The 17,500-nt window shown below is 35.5% G+C and overlaps 1 protein-coding gene across 6 annotated transcripts in view; it reads left to right on the top strand.

The window, feature by feature from the left end:
* The window catches only part of LOC136840610 (centromere protein V-like), a 60,735-nt gene that overhangs the window by 32,777 nt on the left and 10,458 nt on the right, over positions 1-17,500 (top strand). The window contains exon 1 of one of the 6 annotated variants that reach the window (XM_067107312.1): positions 2,875-2,966. The exons of 2 other annotated variants lie outside the window; for them this stretch is intronic. In XM_067107312.1, coding sequence (XP_066963413.1) covers positions 2,964-2,966 — 3 coding nt within the window. In that variant the 5' untranslated portion in view covers positions 2,875-2,963. Of the gene's footprint in view, positions 1-2,874; positions 2,967-3,961; positions 4,266-16,447; positions 16,573-16,886; positions 16,946-17,500 lie in introns of those variants that run through there. 3 more of the 6 variants (XM_067107314.1, XM_067107313.1, XM_067107315.1) reach the window with 3 other exon arrangements.

Genomic DNA, 17,500 nt, shown 5'->3' with positions numbered 1-17,500 from the left:
TATATATATGTATATATATATAAAGTATATAAATAAATATATATATATATATATATATATATATATATATATATATATATATATATATATATATATATCATAGAGAGAGAGGCAGAACCTTTAGCCATTTCTCACAATTCGCGTATATCTGCCAGTTCAAAGTAGATTTTCTCGCATCAAGAGTAAATCTGATATACCAGTCTCTTCTCGTCTGGAAACATTTTCGTTCTTTGTCGATGAAGTTCTTGACAACAGCAAATTCAACTTTCTCCTTATGGCATTGATGAATCTATGACTTGCTCTGTCAGTGAAAAGGCCACGCTCATCGTTCTGTGTTTAAATTAACTCTTCTTTTTGCAATTCCAGAGACCTTGATCTTCCTATTTCCTTCTAACCAGATTCCTTCCAAATATTCACTGCTCTCGTGAAAATGCCTGTGAATTCCTGTAAAATTTCTCTTGTAATTTGCTCAGTAGTTGGCTCCTGTGAATTGCCATCGTTTCCAACTAATCTTCCAATGCATCACTTTCCCTTCCTCTTGTAAACACTCACTTGTTCAGTTCAGTCCATGGAAAGGTGACCAGTCGACTCTTTTTATCTATCGCCCTGTTACTTTAAGTAAAACCGAAGTGTTCAGAATTTAAAATATTTCACGGCACTTTTATTTCCTTCTACGACTGAATAGAATCAAAGTTAGTTCATTAAATCCCTGACCTTGCCCTTGCCTCTTCCCTTGGTACTCGTTCTCTCCAACCCAGTGAAGTTTCTCTGTCCCTCTTCTGTTGGTACTATTTCAGCAAAACGAACTCAAGAACTCCCCTCGAGTCCTTTGAGCTGAAAGGGAGTTCCTGATTTGGTTTTGCTTTTCCTGACTCTCATGAACTTTAATTCTACAAGGGGCAGAGTAATCGCTTTCATGGTTTATAACCTTCGCCCTTTTTCCTTCTAATTCTTTACCTGTTTTCTTCTGGCTCGACCTAGAAAAGATCACACAGGTGTTCCTCCCACTGGCCTTTGTATTTAAAGTGGAAATAAGGCAAAAGCGTTCTATTTACTTTTGCAGTGGTTTTTTTATTTACTTTTCTTTCTAAATAGTTTCATTGCCTATGCATTTAAAAAAAAATATCCAACTGTATGCCGTCTATAAACCATTCAGGTAGAGAGACAGGTTCATTCAATTGTGTTATACTGAGGTTATCCTGCGACCAACCACTGGAATCTGAATGTGATGTAACCTGATGTTTAAATAATAAAATATCTCATTCTTGCCTAATGTTATGGGTACAGGATTACCCTGATAACAGGATGTGCGTTTCCGTAAGAGAGAGAGAGAGAGAGAGAGAGAGAGAGAGAGAGAGAGAGAGAGATTCGAATTTGTAACGATATTGATTTTACATTTCAGACTGTTGCTATACATACATATATACATACATATCTATCAACTCATCTGTATATATATATATGTATATATATATATACATACACACATATATATCATCAGGAGATTCATAAGACATGAAGTCTTCAAGGTTCTTTATTAAGAGACGTTTCGTGCAATCCATGATGTGCAAAGAATTGCACGAAACGTCACTCAGTAAAGAACATTGAAGACTTCTTTGTCTCATGGATCTCCTGATGACATTTTGCCTGTTTGTCTATTGCCTATATATATATATATATATATATATATATATATATATATATATATATATATATATATATATATATATATATATATATATATATATATATATATATATATATATATATATATATATATATATATATATATATATAGAGAGAGAGTGGGAGAGAGAGAGAGAGACTGGCAAATGAATGGGCTGTTAATAGATGGCCTTGTAAATAAATTATCTGAGTAGGAGAAGCCACCCTGATGAAGGCCGTTTCAGTCATCCAAGTTGTTCATGAACTGGAGGTTATTTTTTGCGGCAAAATTTACGTCAAATTCTCAGACTGTGTTGCTGAGATAAAGTGCAGCCATTTAACAAAATCTGAAGACAAAGAAGATGAGTTCGCAGCCTTCAGTAGAGTAATAAATTCGCGGGTGTGAATTGACGTTTTAGTTCATAACTTGTCTTTTTTCTATTACGCACCCACACACACACACAGATATATGTGTGTGTATGTATAGACTGGTAAAATGGAAGCGCTGAACCAGAACTCAAATTATAATTTTAGAAATAGATCTTATTGAGAGAATGTAAAACATATGCTGTTGCTCATAGTCTTTAATAATTGATACTAATCCCACAAGAAACTGAAGGTTAATAATGTATCCTCTGTCAATAATGGCCTCCTTCTTGATGAACATACGACGTTTTGTATCGCGATGCATCCCCAAATCGGCCTTGGTGAGGTGAAAGTACATTCATTTCGAACAATTAGCGCATGATTATCATTTTTGGCTGACAGTATCGGTCGAACGCGCGACCACTTCCTCATGAAGTCTTCAAAAAGCTCGATCATTTCCACAATGTTTTTGGAGTGATTTCTCAGGGAAGTTCTCTGCCGCACTTTTTGTTTCAGCGCGTGATCTTGGCTCAAATTTTGACCCCACCTATTTAACCCTTTTCAGTGTGGCGCGCAGTCAGCTGCTATATTTAACGAAGATTGGGCGGGATGGGTGGAATGTCAAGGTTTAGGGCGACTTTTATGGATAACGTTTTCACCCTACGAGACTAAATTCGAAGCAAAAAGTTGTTCTCGTTCGACGTTCATCACCGCCCTCCTCCCCACTCTACCTACGCATGCGCGGTGAGCTTTTACTCACCTGCACGCCCTCGTCCTCCCCAGTCCTTCCTCCCCTCCTCTATGGAAGGAGAATAATGGTTGTTAGCTCATGTTGCAAGTTGCAGCGATTAGTATTCTCTCAGCTGCACTTCAAGTTGCAAGTTCACTACAGTTTTGCGTGATCCTTTCTTTCCCTGTGTAGGAAATCCGTCATGGTAGGTCTACGTTCTGTTCAGACAACGGTCTTTTTTACTTTATAGCTTTCCAAGTGTTGTCCATTTGTTGGTGGAAAATGTGATATTATTTTCCCAAAATATTAATGTTTCTTTTATGGAAGTTCATAAACACACACACACATATATATGAAAATATATTATTTCCGAGGTAGAGCGAATTGGATATTAAAGGACGTTTGTAGCTTACTGATTTAATATATATATATATATATATATATATATATATATATATATATATATATATTATATATATATATTTCCATCTCTCAACTGGTGTTTTAGAATGAGGTAGCTAGCTCCTTACCTATGACCACTACGGCTGCAACCTGCAACAATCTACCAAATACCAGGAACCTGGTTAGCTGCTTAGGTCAATAGAGATATACAATCAGGTTTGACGGATTCTCCCCGTGTGACTCCGTTTTCTCCCGAAACTCAAACCCAGCCTCCGTCGCTAAGTAGGCGAGTGTCACAACCACTAGACACTAAATTCTATGTATAAATGTGTATGTCTGTGTGTCTTTTGTGTGCCTATATATATATATATATATATATATATATATATATATATATATATATATATATATATATATATATATATATATATATATTTGTGTGTGTGCCTGTATGTGTCTGTCTGTGTATGTATGTACTTGCATTAAGAGAAAGATCTGATTTCAGCTCATTCTCAAATGATTAGTGCGTGAGGAAAGAGCAGCCAGGTTTAATTGGTTAAGCGTGAAAGGCGACTTAGTTTAACTCCTTGCCATAATTGCCTCAGACCTTTAACGCCTCATTCAGAATATGTATTTATAATTATGGTTTACTCAGGAAATGAGCGTGATACAGCAAATACTCTTTCGACTGCAATCTGATGGTTTTAACGTGTTCTTATATAAATGGAGAACTTTATTGGAAAAGCTGTTTTTTTTTCTGGTATGAACGTTAATGAAACAAAAATAATTGTGACACAAGGGATGTACAGGGCATCAGGGATACGTAGAAAAAGTCACTGATAAATGGACAACAGACGGCTGTCTGTATGTGAATCCTCCATTGTAATCTAATCATTGCAAAAACAGCTGATGGGTTCTTAATGTAATGCAGTCAAGTCCACCAGCTGGTTGCTCACACTAAAATATTGTGAGAGGTCGACCCAGTGAGAAAGATAAGCGCATGAGAAGTGCGAGAAGCTCGTAAAGTATTAGACAAGTGGATTCGGCACGCCCCACTCGTTATTAGGAAGGAATTCGAGAGACAAGATCTTCAGAGCAACAGGTGGGTTGCAGTTCGATTTTCGTGCATTTGTGCAAAAGTTATTTTCTACAAATATTTCGCTGGAAATATTGAGATGACTTATAAGGGACGTAACCGGTAATGTAAGGAGAATATGAAATTAAGATTTTTGTGTGACAAAAGGAAACGTGTTTGTAGATTCTAGCCAACATAACTAGTAATATTCCATTACGCACACATGCACGTGTGTATGTATATATACTTATACAAAGGCACACCCACACACATACATGCATGTTTATGTGTGTGTATGTATGTATGTGTGTATTTGAAATACTATTATAGTATTCACAGATGCGACTTTTTTCACAGTAAAGACGATTGGCACTGTTCAGCCCTCCAGTTTTCATGCTCTTTCTTCCCTTTAGTTTTAACCCACCACATACAGGTAACTGTCAAGTACCATATTTACTACTTCCATCTGCCCACCCGCCTGTGGTGCTCGCGCATGGTAACACTGCGTCCGGGGCTTTAAATAGTTACTCTATGTGTAAGTTTTAGGTAAATAAAAGGATATCTGGTTGTACATTTGCAGCTGAAAAGTGTTTTAATAATTTACTGTATTCGAATTACACCGTTATAATGTAAGCTGCCTTTTCGGGGTGGCGAATGGAACAGCCAGACGCAGTGGCTGGAAAATTGCTTCTCTAGCTGTTCACTACTTCAGGCAATAATGTATTGATTTTATGTAGCAAAATTATTATTATTATTACATTCAACAATAATAACAATATCCTATTTCGAATATTAACGGTGTAATTCGTATACAGTAAATTATTAAAACACTTTTCAGTTGTAAAATGTACACCCAGATATCCTTTTATTTGCCTAAAACTTACACATAGCGAAACTATTTAAAGCGCAGTGTTACCATGCGCGAGCACCACAGGCGGGTGGACAGATGAAAAAAAAAAAAAAATGAGTGTAAGTTAAAAAGTATATCTTAGTTTAACCAGACCACTGAGCTGATTAACAGCTCTCCTAGGGCTGACCCGAAGGATTAGATTTATTTTACGTGGCTAAGAACCAACTGGTCAGCAGTGATACAGTGGGCTTTAGCGGACCTTGCCTACTTCATTCACCTGGCCCAGTTGAACCAATCCTCGTTGTAGAGGAAATCGTCTAAACCAACAGACTACATTTCTTGATTCAGCAGTTAAAATATATATATATATATATATATATATATATATATATATATATATATATATATATATATATATATATATATATATATACATATATGTATTGATCCAAAGATATGATTAGATTTAACTGTATGAGCCGTTAAAATTACCACATCGTATGCGACGTCAGCATTTACGTGGACACAGTTATTTCTACATTCATTTCATTTGTTTGCTACCTTGTTTCTTCGTATCATTCGTATCTGTTTCGGTTACTCATTTCACTTTTATGATCAATATAAAAATGACTCTCAGCGAACGAAGCCACCCGTCACAAATAGGAAGTCGTCAGAGAGACCTTCCCGTGTGAGAGAAATCAGACACCAGCATTCATAAGGAAAGAAGGATTCGGGGGATGCTGATGTCCTTGGCGGGCGGGGGTGACCCGCCCAGCCTCGAGACCCCAGACGGTTCTTCGTCTCCTTGTTAAGCAGCCACGTTCATAAATGTTAAACTGCTTTTTGGTGGGGTAGTTCTCACGCCGATGTTTCGTTGACTCTAGCAATTTACGAGAGGACGCACCTCCCTGGGAATCAGGAAAGATTGGAGAGAGAGAGAGAGAGATTAAGCTTCTTACGTCTAACGTAAAAATAGAGAATTATGAATGTATATAGTTTTCGCTGGAATCTTTCGTATTATGGCCAAATGAAGCTCTATTTTTTTACTTTTCGCTTTTATAAATAGGATAATTGCGGAATATATCAAGTTTAGTTTTTATTTACTCTGTAAGCCAATTCAGTTTGGCTGCTGGTCTTTTTGTAATGACCATATATATGTACTGTATATTTATATTATATATATATATATATATATATTTATATTATATATGTATATATATATATATATATATATATATATATATATATATATATATATATATATATATATATATATATCTCCCAGTACTCCGTCGGCTGTTTTATTAGGCGAATGTAAACAAATACCTGTGCAGTACATTCTCTTCGAAAGTCACGTACAGTTGCTGACATAGCCACGGTCATTATAATCATCAGTTACTGTAAAAAATGGCAAAATTACGCTTCGTGCGTGAGCTCTAAATGATGGTGTTTCTAGAGCTTTAGTGAAAGGAATAAAACTGCTGCGACTACTACCATAATGATAGTAACCTTGAATGAAGAATAAAATCCACGAGGACTTTTTCGGTTAGCTATGAAATATATATGAAGAATTTTATGCAATAATAATAATAATAATAATAATAATAATAATAATAATAATATTATTATTATTATTATTATTATTATTATTATTATTATTATTATTATTATTATTATTATTATGTTGCTAACCGTAGTACAATACCAGTTTAACTTTTTGCAGTTTTAAATTATAATAATTTTCCTGCCGTCTTCTAGAGGTACTTAAATATGCATACCAAATCCAGCTCTGAACGGACCAATTTACGACAGTGAATTTGAAGGTGTCCAAAGCCTACTCCAATGTTTGTTTCATAGTCGAATTCTGGTAACAAGTAAAATAAAACCGATAGACCTGAATTCAAAAGACGTTAGTATTCCAGCTTTCCGCTGGCGTCTCCTGAATTCAGGTGAAGTGTTTTTATTTTCTTTTCCCCCGTTTTCATTTATTTATCACCTTTTCCTATAACTCTCTCTCTCTCTCTCTCTCTCTCTCTCTCTCTCTCTCTCTCTCTCTCTCTCTCTCTTCAGTCTGATTTTCCTTCGGAACCTTCTTGGGTTTATAGTCCTTGAGGATTTTCAGCTGACGATTTCAAGAAAGGAAAGAACAATGTCGTGAGAGCAGAGTAAATTTATTATCCTCTTTATCTTAATTATCATGAGTGTCATAGTCTTCACAGTTATCTATCTCCAGTATAATTACTATTATCTGCTATCATTGCTATCACTGTGTTAGCCCTTAATGTAACCAGCACCCTCAAGATATATTTTACCTCTTATCATTAATCTATTACTAATATTATTTTATTGATACATTCGTCACTATAGCCATTAGTATTATCTGGTATCGTCATTGTTGCAAGTAAAGTCTGCAGTCATCTGTTACATTAACGTTTTCACTACTATCATTGTCTTTAATATTATTGTCACTTTTCAGTTTAATTGCAAAGGTCAGTTACATTAATACGTAATCATACAGCATTTTTTGAACTACTGTTCGAGAGTTTTCCATATATTCTCTATTTTTTTATCGCATTTTATCGACAAGTAAACACGCAGTGTGTCATATATACTGTTTCGTTTAATTTTGGAACTTTCTCGACATAAGCCTGTGCAATCTTAACACGTAGTTTATAAGACGCAAATCCATGCAGATAGCGATACTTGGAAAATACCTTTTTACGCCCGTTACCCCTCTTATCACTCCAGTGTGAGAAAACAGCAGTTGAATACAATTACAGCCAACTGTAAAGAAGATATCCAGGCAAAGTGCAATCTTCCCATTGGCGTTGTATTTATCAACTACGTGTTCAAAGTATAGCATTCTTCTCCGTCATTCCCTTTACAATTAGGCAAATATATACACTCAAACAACACGCGCGGGTGTGCATAAACACAAACGCACAAAAACTTACGCAGAGGTAAACATACCACAAGCATTTTTACACAGTAATATGCAGAGACAGACACTAACCAGTCGTAATATATATAAATATGTATATACATATATATGTATATATGTGTATATATATACATATAATATATATATACACATATATAATATATATAATATATGTATATATATATATATATGTGTACATATATATATATATGTATATATATTCAGAATATAAAAAACATGCATTTGGATAATGAATCTTATTTTGTCAGACTAATAGCACTATCTCGTACATAATATCGACAAAGTGGATTGTAGAGGTATGTGCAGAAATTATTTCAAATGTTAGAATTAGCATTTGACACTTTAACTGCAAAGACACGGATCAGCCATGGTCCTCTTCTGTATGGGCCATTAACAAATATTTTTCCTATCTTAAAGAAAAAACATCGCATTGGTTGCTATGCTGCCGATTACACCAATTATATATATATTTGTGTATATAATATATATATATTATATATGTATTTTATATATATATATATATATATAATATATATATATATATATATATATATATATATATATATATAATGTGTGCCACGTGCGCTTCTGCAGATGTTGAGTAGTGGCTAGCTTTCAGATGTTACCCTTAGAAGGCATATCAATCCACAACGTTTGACATGCCCAGGTCACGGATCTAACAGAAGCTAGCGGGATGCTTATGAAGACCGTCGTTTCCTCGTGCTTGCAAGAGAGGTTTAATTTTGCATTTTATTTGTGCTCAAAGTAATACCCTGACTCTACATTTCTATACTTGAGTCTTATCCCTAAGGGGAAGCCGTAGTCTAGCTTTCTCTACTTTACTGTGTGTGTGTGTGTGTGTGTGTGCTTGCATCAGAGCTTAACTTCAAAATACAGTGTGACATTGTTGCAAATAACAGCTCTTCAGGCGTGGGCACAATACACATCTCTTCTGCAAGGCAGGCAGACATTAATAAGGCACACCCTCATTAATTCCACTGAGAGGAATAATCCTCATTCAGTATCAATAAAGGCTGGCCTGATTAACCTTGGTTCATGCACAGTTCATGTTTCATCTGTCTGTACTTTTACTTAAAAGAATTTCTCTTGGTATTTGTCAGATTCCGGAGCATGGGAAATGATACGTACGTGCATTGATAATATGTCTGTATACATGTATCTTCGTTAATATACGGACATGCGCGCACACACACACACATATATATATATATATTATGTATACATGTATGTATGTATGTATGTATGTATATATATATATATATATATATATATATATATATATATATATATATATATATATATATATACATATATATATATATATATATATATATATATATATATATATATATATATATATGTGTATATATATATATATGTGTGTGTGTGTGTGTACATATACATATCCCATAACTCCATTTCTCTTAGAAATTAATTCTTGTATAAAAACAGCAACACCTTTTGGAGCCTCAACTCCTGATACAAACATACGTCCTTTTCTTAATTTTTATATATGTATACATATGAAAAAGTTTAAACTGTGTTTGTACATATCTACATATATATGTATATATTTCCATACATGCTTACATATTTACATATACATTTACACGCACATTTATACATACATATGTATAATGTGTGTGTTTGTGTGTATTAACATAGACACATGTACCCAGACATATTTTCATGCACATGTGTATTAATTACCAGGCTTTGGAAAATGACAAATACCAAGTGAAATTCTCTTAAGTAAAATTAAAGACATATATATGTGTGTGTTTGTATACACGTGATTAAAAGTTTACATGAGAACTTTTCGTGAGCCAGACGCGCATCACTGAACAAACACCAATTTCTCTAGTCTAGACCTTCGAGAATCGGCCGCGATAAGTACAAATCAAGGTTATAAGAGATACTCGTCTTAAATATTATATTAAACTTCTTCCAAGGAATCTCCCTTGAACCACTTATCTTGACGCGTTTTCCTTTACAGTCCAAGACGGAAATAAAATATAGGATTATTTTTTTTTACATAGTGACGCGGTATTACTTCTGAAAATTTATCATCATTACCATTGGTGGTGCAACGAAAATAAAGCAAAGGATGTTTCAGATTAGGCAGCTTTCAAAATCAATAAATTCATCACACTCATACCCACAGGTAGTGTAAAGATCTTGTTTCCGGAAATGCCAGTCAGACTGATATAGTTCAACCTACCAGATTAAAACTAACATCTTTTACAGAATCATTAGGAGTAGGCTTGCCTAACTTAAAGAAAGAGAAGTGTAGAGAAACACACACACACACTCTTCTCGTGGGACTTAGTACTCATCCGAAATCCCATTGACTCCTGGTGGCTTTTCATTTTTCAACCTCTTAATTGCCCTTATTGCATCTTTGGCAGATACACATTGCACAAACCTTTCAAAATACTCCATGGATTCTTTTCGTTTTAGACAGCATCTCTCTATTTGCATCTGTTTTAAGAATCATTTGTTTATATAATATATGACATATATATATATATGTATATATATACATTTTATATATTATCTATATATATATATATATATATATATATATATATATATATATATATATATATATATATATATATATATATATATATATATATATATATATATATATATATAAACCAAAAGCCCTCTTAGCTCTCGATTGCTGCATATTTTGAAACGCTTGTCACTACAAAGCCAGCACCAAATTGAAGATAAATGAAGATATACTGACGCCCACAGAGACTCGATCTCGGGTCGGTGTATCATCACGAGGTAACGATAATTCCCTGGCCATGAAGAAAGGTAAAAGTCTATTTCCGCCCATACAGTACATAGCCTCCTTACATCTGTCGAATTCAGATACATTTAATAGAAAGTTGAGTATACCTTAGTTTAACCAGACCACCGAGCTGACTAACAGCTCTCCTAGGGCTGGCCCGAAGGATTAGATTTATTTTAGGTGGCTAAGAACCAATTGGTTACCTAGTAACGGGACCAACAGCTTATCGTGGAATCCGAACCACATTATGACAAGAAATGAATTTCTATCACCAGAAATAAATTCCTCTAATTCTTCATTGGCCGGCCGAAGACGCGATCTCGGGCCTAGCAGAGTGCTAGTCGACAACTCTAGCTGGAAGAGACCCACCTCCACCAACATAGTCGAGTACTTATACGATTATTGCCTTTTTAGGGTGAAATATATATGTAGAATCTCCTGGTCACTCTTATGAGATGCTTAATGTAGATTTTGTTAGCCAAGATGCCCTCTGAATTTCTCGATTTCTTTCGTATTTTTGAGACGCTTGTCACCGCGAAGCCAGAGCCATATTTCTGCCCAAAAAACGCAATAGTCGAAGAATTAATTAATAGCTGCTGGACTATTCAAAATGCCATATCGCGGCGCCTCACAACGGCTGGTGACCATTTAACCAATTGTTTTAAATCTCGTCTCTTCCATAGCCTCTCTACTGTACACTTTAAGGGTCATGGGTTTCAGTTCTTTACTTGAAAGTATAGTCAGCTAGACACTTTCCTCATTAATTAATTAATTAAACATTCACTAGTAAATTAACAACTTATTCATCTTCTACACATTTAGTAATCATTAATTGTTGAGTACGTTTAGAATTTTTTCGTTGTTGTTTTAAAAGATTTCTTCCTCTACTCTACTTGGTCTTTGTTACATAGACACGGGTCTTTTGTCACAAAATGTTCTTTGTAGAAACCCTCCTCCTTCACTTGCTTCACCTATTCTTTGAGTCTCATCTTCTCATATCCTACTGTCATCACATTAATTGCGATATGGAAGTAAGGAAGAGGATGGTGTCAAAAACCAAAAATAAACAGAAAGAGTATAGGAGAAATTAGAAGAACGTTTAACATCTCCAAAGCAATGCCGTATAAGCAAGGAGATTGAGGGGAAAAAAAATTATACCTTAGTGTAACCAGACCACTGAGCTGATTAACAGCTCTCCTAGAGAGGGCTGGCCCGAAGGATTAGACTTAATTTACGTGGCTGAGAACCAATTGGTTACCTAGCAACGGGACCTACAGCTTATTGTGGAATCCGAACCACATTATAGCGAGAAATGAATTTCTATCACCAGAAATAAATTCCTCTAATTCTTCATCGGCCGGCCGGAGACTCGAACTCGGGCCCAGCAGAGTGCTAGCCGAGAACTCTACCGATTCGTCCATTGAGGAACTAGAAGGTTGAGTAGACACTGTTTTGAGGGATGGCTACACATTTCGAATTCAGGGCACAGGATGGTTACGAAACAGCTTTAAAGCTGTATCAAAATTTCCGAGCCCAAGAATCGTTCGTAATACGGAAGTTAGAACTCGAATTTGACGAAGGTCATCCAGATAAGGCAGAGGTTGGCAAGGCACGTGAGTTTTGCTGTTACCCCCTTATCAAGATGATTATTATGATTATTATTATTATTATTATTATTATTATTATTATTATTAAAATAGTTTAACCGGACCGCTGAACTGATTATCGGCTTTCATAGGGCTGGGCATCCCTCCTTATCAAGAATTTTGCATTTATCATTATCCGGATCTGAATAACATACACATTCACTGTTAGTAATTTCTTCATTGTGTACAATTTGTATGGTGTCTATCAGTCATATCCCATACTACTATTAGACATGTAGCTCTTCCTCGCTAAAGAGTTTCCATTGACCCTCGGCCATCTTATCATCCCCCAGCAGGCATTAATTGTTATAGAAAACCAAAAAATGTCAGTATTAATATCACTCTTCACTTAACACTGAAATCAGTGTGACACTGATTTCCCCGAGAAAACCTGAAATCACCCCGTGCGGGGTCATTTACATTTACTAACCGACCTTCTCTCTAGAGAATGGCCGAGAAAATATTCACTTTCCTTCGTCACAAACGCGCGCTTACGCACACACAAATATATATATATATATACATATATATATATATATATATATATATATATATATATATATATATATATATATATATATATATATATATATATATATATATACATATATATATGTGTGTGACTGGTAACTTCTGCGCTCAAGTCTGCTACGTCCAATGCTCGCTCCTGTCCTAGAGCCCACCAGTCCACCCAACTGTCAATAAGTGCCAGCATGTGTTGAGAAAAAGAGCGTGGGGTTCGCAACTTCATTTCTAAAGACTTGCTGAGGAATTGGAAGAAAGCATCTTCATAGCGCCATCCTTTCCAAAGAGGAAACATATATAATTATATATATAAGTATATATATTACATATCTATATCTATATATATAAATATATAAATTTATATATATATATATATATATATATATATATATATATATATATATATATATATATATATATATATATATATATATAAAGTGCAAAGCTAATGTTTGCAGATGATGTAGTACTGTTTAAGGACAATGGAAACTGCAGCTTAGCGAAAGAGTTGGAAAGTACCTGCAAGAAAAAGTGAAAGTTAATGTGAACAGGGGTTTTTGGGAGTAAATTCTAATGGGTGATGGAAGGATGAGAGAATAGGTGAGTGACAGGACAAGGGGAACGTAGAAGGTCGTGGGGTGTTAAAAGATTGGGAGGAACATGGAGTCTAACGGAAGCCAAGGTGGGAATGGATGAAAGCATTAAGTCAACTCTCTTCTATAGTGGTGAAGTGTGGCTGATGAATGTAAATGAAAGAAAATTGATAACTTTTAAGATGAACCGTTTGCTTCATGTAAGCTGTGCAAGTAGAATTCAAATGGCAAAAAATGATGAGGTACAAAGAGGAATTGGTAAAAAGGTTAATGCAGTTGAAAGGGTGGATCGGGGTGTTTTGAGATGGTTTTGTCATACGGAGAGGATGGAGGACAATAAACGGTTGAGAAGAGTATATAATTGGGAGGTTTAAGAAGGAGAGAAGAGAGGAAAACCAGGAAACTGCTGGACAGATGCAGTTTGAGAGGGAAGAAGAACCTTTGTATCCAGGCAGTGCCAGCGAGAGTGCAAGATTGAGGTGAATGATGCAGTGTTGCAAGGGGCTTTGTAGTCCTGCCGATGTGGCTTTCGTATAGGCATACAAAGAGGCTAGCATTGTGGAAGTTTTGTGTACGTAGGGCTTATCCCCAATTCAACAGTTAAAGTATGAATATAGCAATGACCATTGCCTGGTTTCTTTCTCCAGAGCCACCTACTGTTAAGGGAAACGTATTGATGTAGATAAAGAATGTATGCAAATATGTATACATATATGTCGGGAGCTTCTTTTATACCTTGTCTTCATATTTGCCATGAAATATTGTGGTCAACATTGTTCTATGTGTGCTTTACAGAAACTACTAAGCAATCATTTCAGAACTCTCTAACATTATTGACGTATTAAGTTATATTTTATATTATCATTTGACACCTTCAAATTGGAGGAATAAGTAGAACATCCGATCTGAATAGTTAAATTACGTAGAATTTACGGAACAGTGGCTTATCCAAGCGCCCTTGGTTTGCTCAGGCATTGCAAAGAAATGGTGCTGCCGTCGATGATGAGATAAACAGGCTTGAAAATACTATGAAATGCAGACACGAAACTCTATGCCGTTGGTAAACAATGGCTACCTGTTTCCGACATGGGAAAGTCCCCTAAACAACACTCATGTCTCATTTACCGCACGTTGTTTGATGATAATTTCACTATATCCTGCAAACCTGAGCCATTCGTTATCTGGTTTAAGCAGGTTTACGTTGCTATTGTAGATGCAAGTCATATAACGGGCGAATCCACCTGATGAATACATACACAAGTCCCCACACGCGTATGTACACGTGTTTATTGTAAATGCAGATAGTAAGTCAGCCACATTACCATTTTCCAGTCCAGTCATGATAAAACTAAGCGTCAGGAAAAATACTGGATCTTTACCGGTAAAAAATGACTGGATGATTTCCACTTGAAGGCTAGAATATTTTAAGAAACTAAATTCCAAAGCATTGTTATGGGGAGAAGATATTTGTTAGACACCGCAGTGTGATAATCACAAATTTTCGGAACAGAAATGACTATTCCGTTGACTTGGAACGGACAGTGACGGAAGCAGTAACCTCAAGAAAGACGGAGCTAACTTTTTACAGTAGAGAGAAGGACATATTCAAGTAGTAATAAATTTGAAAGTGATCAGTCAGTTTGCCTTCGATTCGCTTCTGTTGAGAAGGGAAACGAAAGACAAAGAAAGCACTGGAAATGTGCTAGAATTATGCCCAACAGAGATGGATAAGGCCAACATAAAAATGTCAGAATTGAAAGGAAGATGAAAAAGTTTAGCTGTCTGAACAAGCTGAACACCCGAAATGGAAGGCAGGATGACATTTCTATCAATGAGAATCGAAGAAGCGACAGAAAATACATAGGAACCATATCTTGGATACGCTAACCTTGAGGAAGTTGTGGGATCCCCATTAAGGTATGCTCTCAAGGTTAAAGATGACAGATAGAAGAAGAATAATTGGAGGCTGAGTGCAAACGACACAGGAGAGCTGGGAAGCAAAAGACGAAGTATAATATCATGAGTCTGAATAGAGAGAAAAAAGAAAACAGAAACAGAAGACGCTGAGGGAAGAAGGTTATGGATGGAAAAAAGAGGAGAGTGAGTGGGTGGATGAACTGAATTGTTCACCGAACAAATGCTGCTCCGTCAAAAAGGGCAGCTGAGAAGTGCTCAGACAAAAAAATATCAAAAAAGAATTTAAAGAGCCAGTAACACTGATATGAAAAGATCCTCTGAGGTTCAATACAAATGACCAGACAGCAGTAAGATACAGTAAAGGCCATCATTAGATCTATCCAAGCGGAAGCCATATTTCTTCTTCTTTTAACTTGCTTTTTTCCCATTTGTATGGGGTAAGCACGATGCCTTCTTTTGAAGGACTTTGATTTGGCTTTGGGGTAGACCGTAGTCTCGATCGGCTGCCCTGCCTGTCATCGCTTAGATCCTGGTAGTGTATGTACATGTATTGTACCAGTCACCAGCGCCCTTTCTCCATACTGGTGATTCGAAAAAGGCCACATGTAATATGAATATATGTGAGTAGGTATTTCAGATTCTTTTGACTCTCTAACATGCCCTAAATTTGCTCTTATGCGTTAGACTATTTTGAATCATTAATAATGCATTTACTGTAATACTATAAACTCCAATAAATAAATAATAATCCTATAACATGCATTTATCTAATCACTACCATCTCACATGTAATGATAACGTGTACCTGACTGGTTACTTAAAATGCCGGTGGCCAGCATTGTGGGTGTGTAATTGCGTATGTATGTATGTATGTATGTATGCCTGAAGGGAAGTAAGAGGACCCTGCGAGGTCAGTGGATTGATGTAAGGAAGCGCAGTCCTCGCTGATCAGTGTGTGAGAGAATTCGGCTGTGACAATATTGGTCTCTCGCGCTGCCGTCTTGGGATTCCTACCAGGTATGTTGTGAGTCTTTCTACAGTAGTCTTCGGTTACAGCATTTTCTGTGCTTCTTCAGTTGCGTGGTATGGAAGCTTACAGTGTTCTGTGGGTTCCGAATAGATTTTTTTTTTTTAATTCTTGTCTGTCAATTACCTTTCCCGGCATTTTCTTTCTTTATTTATTTTTTGCTGCGCTATTTTCAAGTTATTTTATTCCATGTCAGATTTTAAAAAGAATATCTATAGGATGCTATTTTGTAATAAAAGTAATATCATAAAAGTCACAAAGCTTTATTTTTAACACACACACATATATACTTCTTTTAGACTTGTGTGGCCCAGTGGATAACGCCCTTGCTTTCCACCTGAGAGACCTGGGTTCGATCCCGACGTGAGTCAGAAATTTATTTCTGTTCCACATGTGATTGTGTGTTGATGATTTCTATATATACATATATATATATATAATACACACATATATATATAATATACACACACATATATATATATATATATATATATATATATATATATATATATGTGTGTGTGTGTATACACAGTATATATATGGAGCCCTTTACATTTCCTTCTGTAATCATCCTGGTTGCAATTTATTTCAACGTCAGTTATTACGTTTATTTATTCCAATTACTTTTGTGAAGACGACGCACCTTTCTTGATTAATTATCCTATGTTGCTCGCATTATTATTATTATTATTATTATTATTATTATTATTATTATTATTATTATTATTATTATTATTATTATTCAGATAACTTCCTCATAATCTTCCAAGCAACACAATGCCCATTTGAGGAGAAGCCGAAAGTGAAGCAGACATGAGACGGAAGACATTTTGATAATGAACTAAGCCGAAAATTACATTGATAAGAAGGTTGTTGAAACTGATGGGTTCTTGGAAGGTACTGAAAATCAGTCTGACG

Source organism: Macrobrachium rosenbergii, chromosome 8, assembly GCF_040412425.1.
Source record: "Macrobrachium rosenbergii isolate ZJJX-2024 chromosome 8, ASM4041242v1, whole genome shotgun sequence".
In the NCBI taxonomy this organism is placed as follows: domain Eukaryota; kingdom Metazoa; phylum Arthropoda; class Malacostraca; order Decapoda; family Palaemonidae; genus Macrobrachium; species Macrobrachium rosenbergii.
Note: the sequence above shows the minus strand (reverse complement) of the source record. Positions and strands in the feature narration are given on the sequence as shown.